Genomic DNA, 17529 nt, shown 5'->3' with positions numbered 1-17529 from the left:
ACCAGGAGAGGGTGGAGTTCAACTTGGCTTTGGTGGCATGCAACTTGACGCAGTTGAGGTGAGAGCGCGGGAGACGAGAATGCTCCTCTCGACTTTAGAGGTGATGTGGGACGAAGTCGAATCAACTAGCGCCAATCATCCCTATAGCTACTGTTAAACCTGGTGAAATTCGTTGATCCACTAGAAACATGGAATTTCATACTCCCTTTAATGTTTGTCGGGGTTCTTGGTTGGGTTGAGACTTTCAATATCGGGTCGGGTTCGGGTTACTTGACCCGATGGCTTGCCTAACCACGACCGAGTTTGCATAAAGTGCTGGGACGCTGGCCAAATAAAGGTTCGAAAAATAGAAATTTTCGCGCCAAATCTCATTCATGTTAAATAAATCGATTAATCGCTTAAAATTATATTTCCGGTTATTCAAATTGATAACATTTTTAAATTTATGTAATTAATCGTTTCCAATTACGTCCAGCCATAAGTGTACATAACTTAATGATAAGTATGTCACTTAGCAAAGTTTATCATCGAACTGATTTTCAGAGTTATTGCGCAATCAAGGTTTAGTTCTCAGCAGAGCCCCTAGTGTCTAAATTTGGCCAAGTCGGAACTGGGTGATTGTTTCTGTTAAAAATAAATTCGCTAAAATTACCATTAAAACAATAGAAAATGTCATACTTATTATCATGTTACTTATAGTCTAGGAAATACTCAATTTAACGAATGTATAATGTTGCCGTGACAGAATGAAACCACTGATTTAACGAATAATCGATTTACTACTGTATAAAATCGAGTTTTACAGATAAATTGAAGGACTAATCGATTAACTGATCGGCAAACTAGGAGTACCAAACTATGACGCGCAGTTGTCCAAGGCCCCGTTCGTCAGCAACCCGTTTGGCCTGCAGCGATAACTAACTCGTAAGTCTAAATCTCACATTCTGATTCTTAACAATACTATTAAAGTGATGCGATAATCATACAATTTAAGTATGAAACATACGATTTAAGTATGAATCAAACCGCTTAAGTATGAAACCAACTATGTTAGTATGAAACTTATTATGTTAGTATGAAACTTACTATGTTAGTATGAAACTTACTATGTTAGTATGAAACTTACTATGTTAGTATGAAACTTACTATGTTAGTATGAAACTTACAATGCTAGTATGAAACCTACCATATTAGTATGAAACCTACCATATTAGTATGAAACCTATATTAGTATGAAACTTACTATATTAGTATGAAACCTACTATATTAGTATGAAACCTACCATATTAGTATGAAACCTACCATATTAGTATGAAACCTATATTAGTATGAAACCTACTATATTAGTATGAAACCTACTATATTAGTATGAAACCTACCATATTAGTATGGAACCTACTATATTAGTATGAAACCTACCATATTAGTATGAAACTACTATATTAGTATGAAACCTACCATATTAGTATGAAACTACTATATTAGTATTAAACCTACCATATTAGCATGCAACTTACGATATTAGTATGAAACATACCATATTAGTATTAAACCTATGAAACGTTTTTCTATTTACATTTGGGCTCCCCCCCCCCCCCCCCCAAAGTTTTGTAGAGTTGGCAAATCGAGGTGGACTTGGCAAAATGAAAATTATGAAACATGTTAGTTAATTAAAAAAACTCCTAAATCGATAGTAAACAAATCATTTAGTATTTCCCAGCAATTTACTTCCCTAAAGTCATTAACTATGTTTGAGATTTCTATGTAGTTGCTTCTCCTTATGTATAACTTACAAGACCTGATTTCTACCCTAGGCAGCTAGTGTGTCGGAATTTTAGTTCAGCCTTGTGGTAAAAGCTTTTTAAATAGTCATTTTTCCTACAGCACCTTATAAAATTGAAAGGCAGATAGACGCGTGATAGAGAATATCGGTTGTTCGTTATTATTTCAGTGTTAATTTTTTTACGTTAAATTTGGCAATCTGTATAAAATTTATAAAAATACCTAGTTTTAATTTCTATAGGAGATGTTACAGTGTTTTTTACTTACCGAAAATTAGGTAAGTCGTGAATATTATAGTGATATTCTTTAGGAAAGGGAAAATTTCACAAGCCAATATTCCTAAAGTTGCGTTGGATAAAGATAACGTGTGATCATATGGTCTGATACAGTATCGGTTAATAAAGGCAATACTGCTAAAATACTAAAAGATTAGTTACCGTGCTAATTTCGTTGGATAAACGATTCTGTAGGGTAAAACAGTCATTAATTTTTTTAAATAAATAATTCGTTTCCATTAAGCCTGGTTTTCACTGGGCTAAAATACAGCGGAATTGGCTTTCCGCGCCGTTTGCGGAAAAATATTTTCCGCAAAATTTTACGGAAAGCTTGCGATATTCCGCGAACAAGCGCGGAATGGAAGTTCTATTTTTCAGAATTTTTAAAACGCAACGCAATGTGCTAACCAATCAGTGAAGATCGTGCGTTGACGTCATTTGCTCACTACTCTCGGTTTGATCACGGCCAACTTTGATCACGCGCTGTTCGCGCTACTACGGCCAACACATTCGTCGAAATTCCGCGAGCAAGGATTTTCCCCCTATAAACTGTACTATAATGTGTAGGAGTTCAGCGCCACGCTCGGTGGTTATATTGTCCCCAATGTAAAAACTATACTAAAAATAATAATCCGCTAGGGGCGCTGACGTCATACACATCTTTTGCTCATAGGTTAACACAGAAACGTCAACGAATGAGATGGCCGCTGTAGCGCGAGAAATCAAAGTTGGCCGTGGTTTGATTCAATTTGTTAGGCTTAAAAAACGACGCGTTTATTTTATAAACATTGTTATTGTAATTTAGTCAGTTTGTCACGATGACTTCTAAACAAAAATGAATGAATGAAGAAGAGGTTCGCGCTTATCCTTTTTTATATGATAAAGCAAATAGATGTTTTAAAAACCATGAAATGAAAGAAAATCGGTGGACTGCTATTGGAGCTATCTATGGCGTCCATTTTAATTCGGTGAGTCAGTAAAGATACAATCTTCAGCGCATGCGCTATCGAAACCGCCAAATTACAAACCGCTTGAAAAAATCCCCAGTGAAAACCAGTTGCGGAAAAGCCTTGGAAAATCCGCCGGAAATATATTTGCGTAAAACAGTTTCCGCCGTTTTTTAGCCCAGTGAAAACCAGGCTTTAATACTGAAAAAAATTATTTTTAAAATAAATTATTTGAAAAACTGGACATATTTATAGCTCACTAAAATTTTGCGCTTTTACCAGTTGCCGCAGTCGGGAAACGAATGCTCTTTTCTAGAGATAGTGTCGCCATCAGTGACCGACCACCGAATTAAAAACTTGAAAAGTCTAGGAAAGGATCGTCTGCTTCAAGATGGAAAACATATGAGCATAATCTATGCCTTATTTCGCTTCTCTCTTGAAAATGTCAAATAAATAAGCTTAAGTATGCCTAATTTTTGTTGCGTACCATTTTGTAAAAGCCGTAAAGGTGGTCATTTATTCCCTCGCAATGAAATATACAGGAATAAATGGATAGAAGCAGTAAATCGAGCTCACAACTGGGTACCAACGAAGAACTCCGCTGTATGTCACAGACATTTCTTAGAATCAGATTATATTAAAGAATCATTTTACCATGGTAGAGTAAAATTTCAATTCGTATTTAAATAAAAAATATTTCTTAAATTTTAAATTCTTTTTAGGAACCGAAATATCACGAAAACTACTTAAAAGGGGCGCAGTTCCTAGTGTCAACATTCCACCAAAGATACCAGAGATGTTTGTAGCGCAGAAGTTTGTAAGCGAGCGTAAAGTACCAACCGTTTTCTCTGTAACTAAAACTGATACCATAAATGAATCTCCGGAAACCATGCCTCGAATTTTGTCCAGTATTTCATTGGCTAATAAAGTAGAAAATATTAACAAAATGAAAAATATCTTCTTTGTGGAAGAGGAAACACCTAGAATCTCATCCGATATATCTATAACTAATAGTGAAGAAAATAGAAACATTTCACAAGATGTTTACGTATCGGAAGATATGATACAAGTGGTATTAAAAGAGGGAAAAGAAGTCGTAACAACTCCGCGGAAAACCGTTGAAACCATCAAAAAGCCACCTGTGAAAAAACTTCTGATCAACACAGCCACCCAAACCATACCTGTACCTAATCTGGGTATCGAGAAAATTGAAGACGACGATAAAGCTATCAAATACTTCACAGGAATAAACACCTATAAAAAATTAATGTTCATATTTCGTACTTTGGGTCGCGAAGTTCACAATTTAAAATACTACGGCCCTGCGGTTAAAAGCCTTAGTGTTGAAAACCAATTTTTTCTAACATTAACTAAAATTCGTAAGAGGAAATCTAATTTTGAGTTAGGTTTAATGTTCGGAATGTGCGATTCGTCCATTTCAAATGTCCTTCTGACATGGATACCTTTCATGGCAAACCAGTGGAAAGAACTCGGAACATGGCCAGATAAAGAAGTTATCGAACACTTTTTTCCTTTGGAAAGCCAGACTATTGGTCGGTCGCAACTTAAAAAAACAGTTCACAGTATAGAGTGTGACGCGAGTAATCAGCAAGAGGTCCAAAAAGTGCCAGATAATAAACTGACAGGGGAAATATTAAGACTAAAACAATATTACCATATACTTAACGGACCATTTACAAATATGGAAAACAATTTAGCGGGTGAAATTGTATTTATTTGTTGTATGTTGCAAAATTTCAGGAAGGGAATTTCAAAAACCGCTAAAAAATAATTACAAAATCTGAAAATAACAATTTATTCAAAATTATCCAAATTAATTCAAAGCAGGTTCAAGTTAGAACTGTTTATGAGCATTACTTTGTTAAATGTTTTGATATTAAATATTAATTATTGTAGATCTAAGTTTCCTAAAATACCATTCCATTGTAAGAATAAATTTTTTAGCCCGCAGAAAAGACAGTAATCAAAAATTAAAATAAGATTTTATTAATTTGGCACAATTACTACATTTCATTACACTAATAAAAATTGCAGCTGAATCAGGCTTATAAAATTTTGAATTATGATTTTACCTGGAGATTCTTTGGCATATTAACTAATGAAAACGTTTTAGAGATTTCGTGGTTTCAATTTAATTACCAATCTGCTCTACGTTTCACTGGTGTTATCTATTTGAAATATTTCATATTAATATGGACCAATTTTATTTAATATTACAATAAATGCTTACTCTTTTAGGCGTTTGATTTGCTTCGGAAAAATATTGTGACGAAAAATTGTCTTTTGATTTGTCTTTCGAATTAGAAAAAGGGCATTCACTTGATTTAGTCCCGCTGATAAATTTATTGGGCATTTGCCCAAGCACAACCGTTTTATTTTTTTCATAATGCGGATTTATGTTATTGTTTAGAAATGAGTAGCTTGGTTTTTCTACATAGATTACTTGACTCTGGCACAATTTCATTTCCAACTTAATTTTCTTACTTAAGCATTTGTTAAAATCTTCTTCATCCTCTGAATTGAATAAAAAATTACTAAAAACTAATAATATTTTTATGTAAAATAATTTACCTAAAAAACCACTATCAGATACGCTCCTCTTGTTAGAATTACTGTTTGTTTTTGCCGAAGCTGAACACATTTTCTTTGGCGTACAATATTTAGATTTATGGTAGGACATAAGTAAATACATCTTGGACATTTCATCATCAAGCATCACACACTCATTGCCAACATCAGCAATTATTTTATTCTTCTCTTGCTCCCATAACGAATAAGTATTATCATGTTCTCCTAAAAATAATTCAGTTTCTGGTTCCATTTCAGAGTAGTTACTACTATACTTCGAACGTTCAACTTCTAATTCACTATCAGTTTCCATAATTTCTTCCATGTCTTTCAACCTTGGCTTAAATACACTAACATGATGAACGTTATCTTCATTATTAACACTGTTTATATGATTCCGCAACAAAACTGTCTTCAACATGATCACGAAAAATAAAATACTTTAATAAACTGAAAATACTTGCAATAAATTGAGGAGTAACAAGAACACATTGAAAGTTTGAAACAAAAATAACTGAAAGAACTAAAATATTTTCCGCGGGAAAATTTTCATGCAGACAAACTTCGAACAGCTGTTAAGTGGTCACTTCAGAAAGTTCCAGAATTACCGGAAACGTGCTATTTCCGAAGTTCAATTTTTTTTTTTTTTTTTTTGAGATACACACACATCGGTGTCGACCCGAGGCCTTAGACACCAGCAAACACACAATAACTGATTAATCAGGGCGAGATATGTGTTACGGCCACGCCAACGGGGGGATACTTGGGGATAGGGTTGGGACACCCTTGGCGGAAGTATTCCGACCACCCGTTAGGGGATTGGTGGTCGTCCTCATACGGCCATCCACAAACTCTGCCTCCCGGACGCCTGGGATTACAGGAGTGAGCCACTACTCCCGGCTTCCGAAGTTCAATATATTAAGTTCAAATAAAATAGATGAATAACAATTTCATGTTGGGATGTAAGAGGTACTCATTTGAGGTAATATTAGAACAGAAGCCTCGTCTATTGAATATTACAAACCAGAAGTTTTATACCTTAGTTCCAAAACTAGGTAACTTGACTTACAAGAATGGAAGTAAGCATTTTCAACCTTTATTATCAAAAAAATCGTATTTGAAATGTTATATTTTGAAATTTTAATAATATTTTACTCAAATCTAGAGTTTTTTCTAAAAAAATTGTTTTATGTTTTGGAAATTTAAACAATATTTTAAAAGAATTTAGTTTTTCAGATACCTGATTTAGGGACTAATTAAGGTAGATAATAGATTTGTCGGGGAAGTTTTAACGCGTACTGGAAGCTACCGTTTCTATTCCTCTTTTATATCTTCCTCGATCAGTGACACTCATTGAATTTTTATATATATAACATACTATTTTATTCTACAAAGATTCTTAAAAACGTAACAAAAGTAATAAACAATATTAATAGTTTGATCTAAATATATTCAAAACTGCCGCTTTCCCTAAATATTTCTACAAGATCAGTTCCTTCAGTTTTATCTTTGAATTTGTCGTCAATTCTTTTAGATTGATCTGGGGTGTAAAGAGATTTCCAATCACCAACGACCCCTTTGCGGATGAAATTAAATTCTCGTTTTTCGTCACAGCTTTGCAATCTCAAACCCTACAAAGATTAATAGGTTAGGTCACAATAACCGAGAATATTAGACAGTTTATGCAATTCCTTAAATTAAATGCGTAAATGCTACCTAACTAGTTTTAGACGGCAACCAAAAGAGGGTATAGCGATAGATTTACTGTGTCGAATACATTCACAGCAGACCCGACCAAATGGGGTTTTGTCCAGCTCGATTTCCGGATCTAGCGAATCAAAGAGTATATTTCTACGTGAACTAGAGATAAAATGATCGGGTGAGTTCGGTAAAAGTTGACAGAGCCTAAGAGAGGGATGTTAAAAACCCCAAATCACGGTACCGCAGCGCCACTACGGGATCCTTCGGAAACGTTGTGCGCGTCATTTAAATTAAGAAACGCGTCGACACGTTTTTAGTTAATTGAGAAGGATCTGAAAGATGGATTTATATCACAAACATTCCAAACCTAATCCCCAATAAGAATAAAACTAAATGAGGTAAATATTCACGAACGAAAACATATTTATAATCGTACATATTGCGGCAAGATCCGGTAGTGGCGCTGCTGTACCGCGATTTCGAGTCTTAAACATCGGAGTTCCACTCCTTCTAAGGTTCCTCACCATAGACTACATCCCACCCCGCAATTTCATATCTAGTTCACGTACTCCTATATACTTTTTGGTGAAATTCAAACGCAGGTGAGGGCCTGTTGTTTACAAAATATTAACCACGTAGGCGTTTACGCATTTACATGATTTGCTGAATCTATCTATTGCTTATATCAACTTACGGCCAGAGCTTTCTTTAAGCCTTTGCTGATATCTGGATCTTTTTCCATTTTTTCAGGCGCCACGCTAAATAAATCGGTAAAACTCGAGTCTGAATGCTTCTTCATGTAGGCTACGCTGGAGTACTCGACGACCTTGTCCAAGACTTTGGAATCTTGCACGGCCTTTTCGTATTGAGGTCCTAAAAACTTGGCTATCTTAATGACAGCACCTCTGTGGTCCTTTTTCATGTATTCGTAAGTTAAAAACAACACGTTTGGGTCGTCCTTGTGCTGGTACCATCCTAAAAGGAAGGCGTGAATATATTACCTTCAAGAACACTTCTCAATCTACCAAATGAAACCACTTTTAAATATATTACAGAATATGTAATATAAGTCTCTATAACATGATTGTGTCCTGGTTTCATACGGAACATAGTAATTAGTGGACCCAAAAGTGGAACATTCTTAATATTCCTTGTGCTATTGAAAGGTTACAATGGAAACAAAATCTCGTGATCGCGTGGCACGAGCTAATCTATAGATTGTCAACGCCAGAAACACGCATGGAATAATCGAGTTTCAATAACCGTACCGCCATCTATTGGCTTTAAAAATAACTATTCAAATGGTACTTTTTCACAAAATAGAGAAGCCTGAACCAACGTCATAGGTCACCGAGGTCACGGTGAGGTATGACCTCCAAGAACCATCCTCGTCTGCTTTTTTGTCTAACTGCGCATGTGTCAAATATGATTCTGTGCGCTTTCAAAATCCGCTTTACTAACTTCCGTTTCCCATCTACAAAGTTGATGACGCGTTTTTCATCACCGGGCTAGAAGTGACGTAATTTACGTCATATCCCGTGAACAAGGTTTCATAAAAGAAAATGTTTTATGGCATACTTATGAGTGATCATGTTACATATGGTTAAATATAATACTGAAACGATAATCAAGTTCCTTATTCGTGGATAAAACCTAAGGAGTCGTAAGTAACGCGTCACCATCATGCCAGCAGGAAAATGGACAATGAAGAGGGTCGACAACAATGAGTTGGAATTAGTATCACCGGCGTCCGGAAATCTTTATCATTAGACAGTGGCGCCATCTACGTACGTTATCATGGCAACTTCCACTCGGCGGAGAACCATGTCTCAGCTACACTAAAAATAACTGTTACATTTATAAGGTCAGCTAGTCTTTGGGAGTTGTACCTTAGACCAAGAAACACAGGGACGTCTCGCTCATAGCATACCCAACGCTTGATTTTTCGGCTGGGCTTAGTTGCGGCTGCGGTAGGGAGAAGGGGGTTAGGTGATGCAGATAGTCAATAGGCGCCCTTCATGAGAGATAAAAATAACGTTTTTTATATTTTTTTAATATTTTAGGGAAGCAAATATTAAAAAACATACCAGAAATTTCGTTTTTTGGAGCCATGCTGTTGCAGGCCACGTGCTGACAGATTGTAGGGCTGTGCACGTGACTCAAATAGCCAATAAAAATTGACTCACCTTCGCTACTAGCGACACAGCGCGAGATAAATAGGAAATAGGCAGTCGCAACGAAGCTTCGGGCGCGAAATATCTACCGTGTGACGTCCCTGTGTTTCTTGGTCTAAGGTTGTACTAACAAGGAGATATCCCGAGGTGTTTATCCACGATTTTTTTCAAACTCGGGGGTAAGGTACCTTGAAAGCTCCTAAAGAGAAAAGTTTCATTGGCCATTCGTTTTGCCATGGCAACCAAAAATGTTCTTCACCACTCAACTTTAATTAAAATGCTACGTACCATAGCATGTGAAAATCCCGGTTTGCATTTTATAGATTTTACCCAATTTTATAAATTTTATTCAATTTTATCGATTTTACCTAATTGTTTTGCCAAAATTTTAGTTTTTTAATTTTTTTCCATGCTATTCTCAGAAATCCATACCTCTACTTGGAATGCTTATCTTGCCGTATCGCGTATGGTAAGATCAGTCTTTGACCCCGCCTACGAGATAAAAAATCCCCTTTGCGCGCGCTCCCATCTCACGTTGTTGTTTGTTAAGTTAACATAGTGACGTCAAAAAAACCGTCAGCTACATCGAGATGAAAATCTGCAGCGATAAGCATTCCACGGAGAGGTATGGACTCCTGCTATTCTCCATGCATCATTAAATGACCACACTCAGGCAGTGGCGTGCCAACCACGGGGTCAGCGGGGGCGACTTGCCCCGCTTCTATTTCAAAGGGCAGACTTTTCGCAGAGATGTAGTTCACCCAGGATACTTATTTTCCAACCTGACAGCTAGGAGCAACAAACACAACACCCCACACAAGGAGAACGCAACCCGTCGTGGATTTTCTTGTGTACATTTTTCATTGGCTAGACGCTTTAGCGCCTGCTGGAAGGGGAAAATTCAGAAATTGTCTCCCCCCCCCCCGCCCGTAAAACGTTCAGCGTAAAGGCTCGTGACGCTCATCCAATGAAATTCGTACACAACCCTTCGTTAGGGTGTTTAAAGGCTAGCTTCGTTCTCCTTGTGTTTGTTGCTCCTAGCTGACAGGCCGACACTCTTGTGTTAAATTTTCTATCTCTCGTTATATTTTCGGACGCAGCCTATTTAACAAGGTATGTGCTTATAACATTGTTTTTGCCCCAACTCTCGTACAAACGTTGGCATGCCCAGGCTGCCACACTAGCGCCAATCACATCCCCAGATTTTTCTACCCCTACATCCGAAACTGCAAAATTCAAACGCCGGCGTGGCCTATAAAAACCTCTATAAATTGTACTAAAAATTTATTTAAATTCAACTAAATTTATCCAATAGTATTAAACGTATCATAAAGTCTGCAATTCAATGACCTCAATATATCCATAAGCCTATCACAAGGTCCCCATAAGCAAAGGTCTACCTTAGGGGCCCATATTAACGGCGTTGTCCATGCGAGAAGAAAATTAACACAAAACGCGTCTAAATCTCAAATTTGATAAATAAATATCTTCAGAAACAAGCTCTCTCATTTCTAAAAGCCAGTTTTAAGTTCTGATAAATTATTTTGCAGCGATAAGTTTAAGTTTTAAAGAAATAAAATGGTGAATAAGCCTTGGCTCGCGGCGGGCATTTATACAGCGTGGTTCTAACTTTAAAAACGTTCGCGCACGGCTTCTGCACATTCATCATGCAACGCGCGAAATTAATTTGGGGAAATGCCTAGTTGAGAACATAACCACTAGGAGGTGCGGATTTTGAATACCTACCTCTTAATAACTGGTATGTGATCGTCAAAAAATTGGCCTAGACCTTTGCTTATGGGGACCTTTAAAGTGGTGTAGTCGGGCCAGGGCGTCGCCCCGGTGCTTTTCCAAAGGCAGGGCGCCACCCCACCTTTGTTTTTCCATTTTGCCAGGGCGCGCCCTGCCTCTTTTTTTTAACTTTCCAGAGTGCGCTTTGCTTCTATTTCGTAAATAATGTTTCTCGAATAAAGGGGTGTGTGAATTTATTATAAATTTTGCCCACAGGAAAATACCATAACAATTTCCAATAGCTGCCTAGGTACGGCCAGCTTCGATCACGCTAAATATCGAAGTTGGACGTACATTTATAGTGGCTGGTACAGCCAACTTCGATTACGCGCGAAATATAAGTTGGCCGTACCCATGTAGCGCCCCGGTTCTTTTTGTTTTAGGACTACACCACTGAGTCCTTATGATAGGCTTATGATATAGCATAAATCCTACTGAAAACGGAATGTTTCTAAATACACACCCATAACGTGGTCGCAATAGTCTCCCCATTCGATTTGTCCTTCGGCGAATGCTTCAAAGAAGTCCTCGAATTTTCCATCGGCGAATTTGTATCCGGGAAAGTTTCGGTTATGATGAAACAAAGACACGCTGGTGTCTTTGGGGTTCCTGGCCACGTAGATGTACTTAGCCTCGGGGCTCATGGGCGTCAAGTGGTAGGGCAGATGGGTCTTAATGCAGCCGGGCCTCGGCATTTTATCCACCATTTCCACACCGGCCATTTCCAAGAAAGGGCTGTGCTGGAAAAAATACTGGGCGTCGAATGGTTCGCCGTTTCTGCAAACGAAATGGAATCATGATTAGCTTAAAGGCGAACGGCCAAGCTTTTACAAACATCGTCATAAGCCTATCATAAGGTCCCCATATACAAAAGGCTACCATGGAGGCCCATGTTAACGGCGTTGTTCTGGAGAGAAGAACATTAACGTACGACGATAGGGCAGTATCGCCATCTTCGTTTTCAAAATTTCTACATCTAGAATATTCTCTTCTCACGCTCTTATTTCTAAAAGCCAGTTTTAGGTTCTGATGAATCATTTTGCAACGATAAGTGTTAATTTTAAGTTTGAAAGTGATAAAATTGTGAATAATGCCTTGGCTACGGTGCTAAGGGCTCGCGGCGGGGATTTCTCCCGCGTGGTTCTAAGATTAAAAATGTTCGCGCACGCCTTCTGCGCATTCATCATGCAACGCGCGAAATTCATTTGGTGAAATGCCTAGTTGAGAACATGACCACTAGGAGGTGCAGATTTTGAATACCTACCTCTTAATAAAGGGTATGTGATCGTCAAAAATTTGGCCTAGGCCCTTGCTTATGGGGACCTTATGATAGGCTTATGATATCGCCTTATTTGCATATCTAAAGATCAACAAGACGTTCAATATTCTTACACGTACATTATTTTGTCTTGAAAAAATTGCTTTTGTCCCAAAAGGTTTAAACGCAAAATAACGCCAAGTATTTTGGTTTTAATTTTCACCGCCATTTTAGGGTGTATCGCCAGCGCCAGCCCGACAACAGTGAGCGATTTGCGAACTAGCCTAACTTTTGAAATTGCGCAATTTAGGCTTAGGTCTCGTATAACTGGAACGCGCCGCGCGTGAAAAATAAAAATAAAACATAAAATCTTTGCCGTCTCCAGCAGCGCGCGCTTTTATATATATATATATTTTTTTCCAATTTTAAACAAGCAATTAGTGTCTCACTGGTTTCTCGCCAGGTGTCGCAGCGGACGCGCGCTTTTCGATTTCCCGAAATTTCTTTATTCTATTAAAAATTAACCGCTTAATATTTTTTGATGAAGTTTTCGCCATAAATTTTAGTTTTTAACGGGCTATAGGGCTATCTAACTGGTTAAAGCTTGACCGTTCCCCTTTAAAGGTCCACCGAATCCAAAAATTAGGGACGAATTTCAAGTAGCTCTTCCCCTTCCATCACGTGACTCAGGAAAAACCCCTTATTATTTAGCCGCTTCCTCAATATTCAAACCGTGCTGTGGTCCTTGAAATGGCTAAATTAAAGTTATCAGAGGTTGGCTTCATAAAATAAAGGAAGGCAAACTTCACAACCAAACTAATTGTCTTTCCTGACAACGAAACTGAGATGGGTTTGTCCGCATAACAAAACTGTAGAAATTTTGTCAGCAAAAGAAAACTGAGGGGTATCTTTTCTCAAAACTAAAGGTTTTGTTTTCTAGGAAACTCTTGGAACTATTGTGGGATCTATTGTCACAACGAACCTAAAGACTTATCCCCACAAGAAAACTAAAAGGTGTATCCTCAATACATTTTTCTAAAGGGATCAATTTCCATTGATTTATTAGTGTATTCATAGCTCATGAAACGAAACTAAGAGGATAGTGTCCTCACAAAGATTGTGGTATCCTCACAGCAATATTAAGGAGGTTGTATTCTCATAACGAAACTAAATAATAAAATCAGCTAGGCTAATACCCTTTGCACCACCTTAGGCCCAAGTCATCTAGCGACTTATAATGCCTTTAAACCATTGAGTTGGGAATAAATAGAGGTACAAATAAATCTGGCTAGCGCTTGACCAATTTCGTTCAATATGGAGACTTTTTGAACTATACCGTTCAACCGTGGCGGCATCTGTCTCTAGTGGTGGCAACTATATTGCAATTGAATTTTTGCGCGTATCATATAACTTTACAAAATATAGATGGCACTACCGCCCAATTATTAAGATGAATATCGTACAGTCTTCTCAGAACAGGTCCCGCGTAACCATGGCAACCGAAATGGTAATTGTAATTCTAGCAGTATTATTCCCAATTCAATGCTTTAAACAGGTGGCCGGGTGAGGGTGGTATCCTCACAACGAAACTAAGAGGGTAATATCTTCACAACAAACTAAGAGGGTAATATCCTCACAAGAGGATAGTATGCTCACAAGAAAGGTAAAACAAACCCGTGAATCTCACCTGTATAAAAGCAGCACAATATGTTGAGTCCACGTAGTCCCACATTTTGGAAATGTACCTTGATTTAATTAATAATATATATGAAATTATTTATTACATAAATAGAGCGTTAAAATAAGCGTATTTACTGAGAATCAAATCCCCTTTCAAAGGCTTAAACTTCAAAGCTTCGCGCCAAGTGTCGGCGCAAAAGAAACCAGGCGCCAAAATTCCATCCACGTCTTGGTAGAACGGCAGTTTACCCATTTCACTTCACGGCAGGTACACCTTTGTTTTGGTAAATTAAATACGCGCAAAATTAATGAAAATGCCGACAATGCTGACGTATAAGACTTGAATATATACTATCAAATAGGCGATAAAAAGGCGTGAATTCGTTAATTTGGAGGTCGAAGTTTATTTGAGTAGTTAATCAGAATTTCAAAGCACGCGGGAATCAATAATTTAAAATTCGGGAGACCATTTTCAGCGTTCGTCTAAATCCACCTCACTATTCTTGCTGTATTCTACTAAAAAATGCCACGTTAATCTAAACTATTCGCGACCGAAACGAGTGTAGGTGGCGTAACGGCGCTAGCTTCTCCGAGGTAGCGCCTATCTTTTAGCATCATTCTGCTACAGACAAATTAAAAAGGCATAAGAACGTTTTTTCTTAAATAAACTTAATAACTTATCAAAATATAAGCAAACGATGCAAAAAATATATAAAATAGAAGTATCATTATTTATGAAGTCAAATTTACGAATAACGATGAGGAAAAACTAATAGCGTCTGCTTTAGCCGCTACCTATCTAGCTTAAAATGGCAAACTAAAGCGGACGTAGCGATAGTTTTCTATCGAGAATGAAATCGGCCTTTCTAAAAAATAACTTTCGCTTGCTGAACTTGTTTTTTATGTAGAAGATCAGTTCAGTTTATACATAAAAACAGGGTGCGTCGTCGAAATTATCCTTTTGTCCAGGGCTTTTCGTAGAGAAACATCAAAACATTCATCGTAGGTTATACCCTCGCTTTGATTGTATCTTTTGTAAATTGGTCAATAACATAAATTACACCAATTATAAACAAAATTTTTACATGCAATATATAATTTAGGTTAAAGCCCACTAAATAGAGTATAAGTTCAATTAAGTTGTCTAACTATAATATTCTACAATGGCTCTCTGACGGCGTTATCATTTGGCTATTTTAAATCTTAGCTTCCTTTGACATAAATAGATGGCACCACGCTCTCCAGTGAAGTCGCGTATTTTGAAGAGTAGGATAGATTCATGGTCATCTCTAATAACCGGGGCCTTTTCATAATACAGGTAGGAATGATAGATCCCCCAGCCCCCCACTTGGTTTAAAACAAATGTATGAACGTACACCTAACTTCATATTTCGGCCACCAGAGGTGACGGAAGTTAGTTACGTTAATAAACAAGTCGTAACTTTAAAAATGGAAAATATATTTTGAATAAACGTAGAGCTTCATTTAGCCACGTTTATCATATCTTGTTGGCCTTGACTGAAAAGGCCTTCAAATTCCTCGCCGAAACAATACAGAGATTAAGTCGCTATTTGAAAGTAAATTTCCAACTTTTTTTCATCGAAATAAATGAATTTTAACACGAAACATTTTCTTACGGAAATGAAAATGTTTCGTTAAAACAAAAACCGTTAAATTATCCATACAAAATAAAAAAAGGAATAGCAACTCGACTGATTTATTTATTCACTATTTTTTATGTCTCAATATGAACTTCCGTATTTATGCTGTATCGCCAAATTTCACATTTCCACTACCAGGAATAACAGAAGCGATAGTTACGTTAAAGATATTTGTAGCAGACGAGTTTTCGATTTAGTATTTAATCCCTTTAAGCGTCGTCCATTGACATATATATTACCGGAAGTAACACGCGCAAACGCGTAGATTTAGACCCTTCTAGACACATTTTTCGAAGCCTTGTCGCAGTTATAGTTGCTATTCCTCTTGTATATTTTCTATGCACAAACCTTTAACCATAAATAACATAATAACAACAAGTATGACACTTCCTATTGCTTTAATGATAATGTTATGACCGAACCTTTTTCAACACTGACTAGCTCTGCTTTGTACTTGCACCCGAACTAAGTAGTATATTTTCGTCCTCGGTAGGAGTATATTTCACCTTGGACATATTAAGACACTAGGGGGCTCTGTGCTATGAACGCACCCTTGATTGCGCAGTAACTCTGAAAATCTGTTGCGATTATAAATTTTGCTAATTGTCATACTAATTGTAATTATGTTACTTATGGTATTAAGCAAAGTTTATCTAATTATCATTTTTATAATTATGCTATAACGGTTATTTGATATTTTGAATGCCTTAATAATCTCTAAATCTCTAGCTCGCACCAAAAGAAAAATAACAAACCTGTAATTTGTCACACGTTTCCAAATTTAAGTCGAAGGCTTAAAAATCCAAATCTTTAAAAGCTTAGAAAAAGGTTTCAAAACTATCCACAGCGCACTTGGAAATAATGGGTAGAAATCGGAATGCAGATAGCGTGTATCAACGGAGCGCCTTTCACGACGATTAAACTGTTTCTTTCGAGGGCCTCCGAATACCCGTACTCGTTTTTATAGCGGTGGCAGAATGCGGTTTGTCTGTCCAATCGCCAATTCAGGGTGATAATGTCACTCAATTGCACTGCGGTTAATATGGGACTATTACTACACTCAATTAAAGTTATATTAAGCTAAATATTTGTTTACAATTGTTATTTACAAGGTTAGGTCGCAAATTTACGATGGTTTTGGTTTTTGAAATAAGTTGTACCGACCATAAGGCTTGAGTCACTGAATCAGTGTCATTTCTATAAATCTAAACCAATTAGAATGTATACATAGTTTGCTGCAACTGCCGTGCAAAGCACAAAAGCATTAAAAACCAAATTTTCGATTTACAGATTTTGGTTTTATTTCTCCTTATTTTATACGTTAAATTCAATTTTGAACTAATTTTCGAATTTAAAATTTTTGTTCTTAGAGAAATGACTTGTTTCAAAACGCATTATTTTAGGTTTTTGCATTATTTTCAAACCAAAAACGCATTAATGTGTTTATTTTCTTTAAAAGTCAAATCAAAACGCATTTTTTTTCGCGTTTTAAGACATGGTTTTAATGATATTTCTGAAATATCGTTTGGCCTGTAAATTGTTTAGTACCAGAATATAATTTGAGTTGAAAAATCCAAGTCTACTATATAAACTTGAAAGAAGTAAGTTGGGGTATCTTAAGGCAAAGAAAGTTTGAATTTCGTTGGTTTTCTCCATATTTTGGTTTTGGT

The 17529-nt window shown here is 36.9% G+C and overlaps 3 protein-coding genes across 4 annotated transcripts; 1 reads left to right on the top strand and 2 right to left on the bottom strand.

Moving 5' to 3' along the window:
• Window positions 1–3394: 3394 nt before the first annotated feature.
• Window positions 3395–4825, top strand: LOC149962258 (uncharacterized). The gene is made up of 2 exons (XM_090179338.1): window positions 3395–3663; window positions 3728–4825. The coding sequence occupies exons 1-2, from the start codon at window positions 3471–3473 to the stop codon at window positions 4795–4797; spliced, it is 1263 nt and encodes a 420-aa protein (XP_090035464.1). The 5' UTR covers window positions 3395–3470; the 3' UTR covers window positions 4798–4825.
• Window positions 4826–5013: 188 nt separating this feature from the next.
• Window positions 5014–6217, bottom strand: LOC149962257 (uncharacterized). The gene is made up of 3 exons (XM_090167580.1): window positions 5598–6217; window positions 5257–5540; window positions 5014–5194 (listed from the first exon to the last, which is right to left on the bottom strand). Exons 1-3 carry the CDS (start codon window positions 6013–6015, stop codon window positions 5162–5164), a joined length of 735 nt encoding a protein of 244 aa, XP_090023706.1. The 5' UTR covers window positions 6016–6217; the 3' UTR covers window positions 5014–5161.
• A 482-nt stretch (window positions 6218–6699) lies between these two features.
• Window positions 6700–16751, bottom strand: LOC149962256 (sulfotransferase 1C4-like). 2 transcript variants are annotated; one of them, XM_090179351.1, is made up of 6 exons: window positions 16615–16751; window positions 14334–14472; window positions 14206–14263; window positions 11724–12037; window positions 7990–8270; window positions 6700–7225 (listed from the first exon to the last, which is right to left on the bottom strand). In XM_090179351.1, the coding sequence occupies exons 2-6, from the start codon at window positions 14449–14451 to the stop codon at window positions 7037–7039; spliced, it is 960 nt and encodes a 319-aa protein (XP_090035477.1). In that variant the 5' UTR covers window positions 14452–14472; window positions 16615–16751; the 3' UTR covers window positions 6700–7036. The 2 variants fall into 2 exon arrangements, with proteins under 2 accessions (XP_090035477.1, XP_090035472.1); XM_090179346.1 differs by lacking the exon at window positions 16615–16751 and adding an exon at window positions 14561–14739 and having other exon boundaries at window positions 14334–14487.
• Between the last annotated feature and the right edge of the window lie 778 nt (window positions 16752–17529).

The sequence above is a fragment of the Leiobunum rupestre genome, chromosome 1, assembly GCF_980474605.1.
Source record: "Leiobunum rupestre chromosome 1, qqLeiRupe1.1.hap1, whole genome shotgun sequence".
Classification (NCBI taxonomy): Eukaryota; Metazoa; Arthropoda; class Arachnida; order Opiliones; family Sclerosomatidae; genus Leiobunum; species Leiobunum rupestre.
The sequence above is the reverse complement of the archived record's forward strand: the minus strand, read 5'-3'. Positions and strand labels throughout refer to the sequence as shown.

What these genes read in the sequence shown, in the direction of transcription:
- LOC149962258 (XM_090179338.1), top strand. Translation starts at nt 3,471, where the DNA reads ATGCCTAATTTTTGTTGCGTACCATTTTGTAAAAGCCGTAAAGGTGGT. An exon ending in TAAAGAATCATTTTACCATG is followed by an intron (nt 3,664 to 3,727) that starts GTAGAGTAAAAT and finishes AATTCTTTTTAG; the next exon opens with GAACCGAAATATCACGAAAA.
- LOC149962257 (XM_090167580.1), bottom strand. Translation starts at nt 6,015, where the DNA reads ATGTTGAAGACAGTTTTGTTGCGGAATCATATAAACAGTGTTAATAAT. An exon ending in ATCTGATAGTGGTTTTTTAG is followed by an intron (nt 5,541 to 5,597) that starts GTAAATTATTTT and finishes TATTCAATTCAG; the next exon opens with AGGATGAAGAAGATTTTAAC. An exon ending in CAAATCAAACGCCTAAAAGA is followed by an intron (nt 5,195 to 5,256) that starts GTAAGCATTTAT and finishes TATTTCAAATAG; the next exon opens with ATAACACCAGTGAAACGTAG.
- LOC149962256 (XM_090179351.1), bottom strand. Translation starts at nt 14,451, where the DNA reads ATGGGTAAACTGCCGTTCTACCAAGACGTGGATGGAATTTTGGCGCCT. An exon ending in CTATTGCGACCACGTTATGG is followed by an intron (nt 8,271 to 11,723) that starts GTGTGTATTTAG and finishes CCTTCCTTTTAG; the next exon opens with GATGGTACCAGCACAAGGAC. An exon ending in GCTTAAAGAAAGCTCTGGCC is followed by an intron (nt 7,226 to 7,989) that starts GTAAGTTGATAT and finishes TAATCTTTGTAG; the next exon opens with GGTTTGAGATTGCAAAGCTG.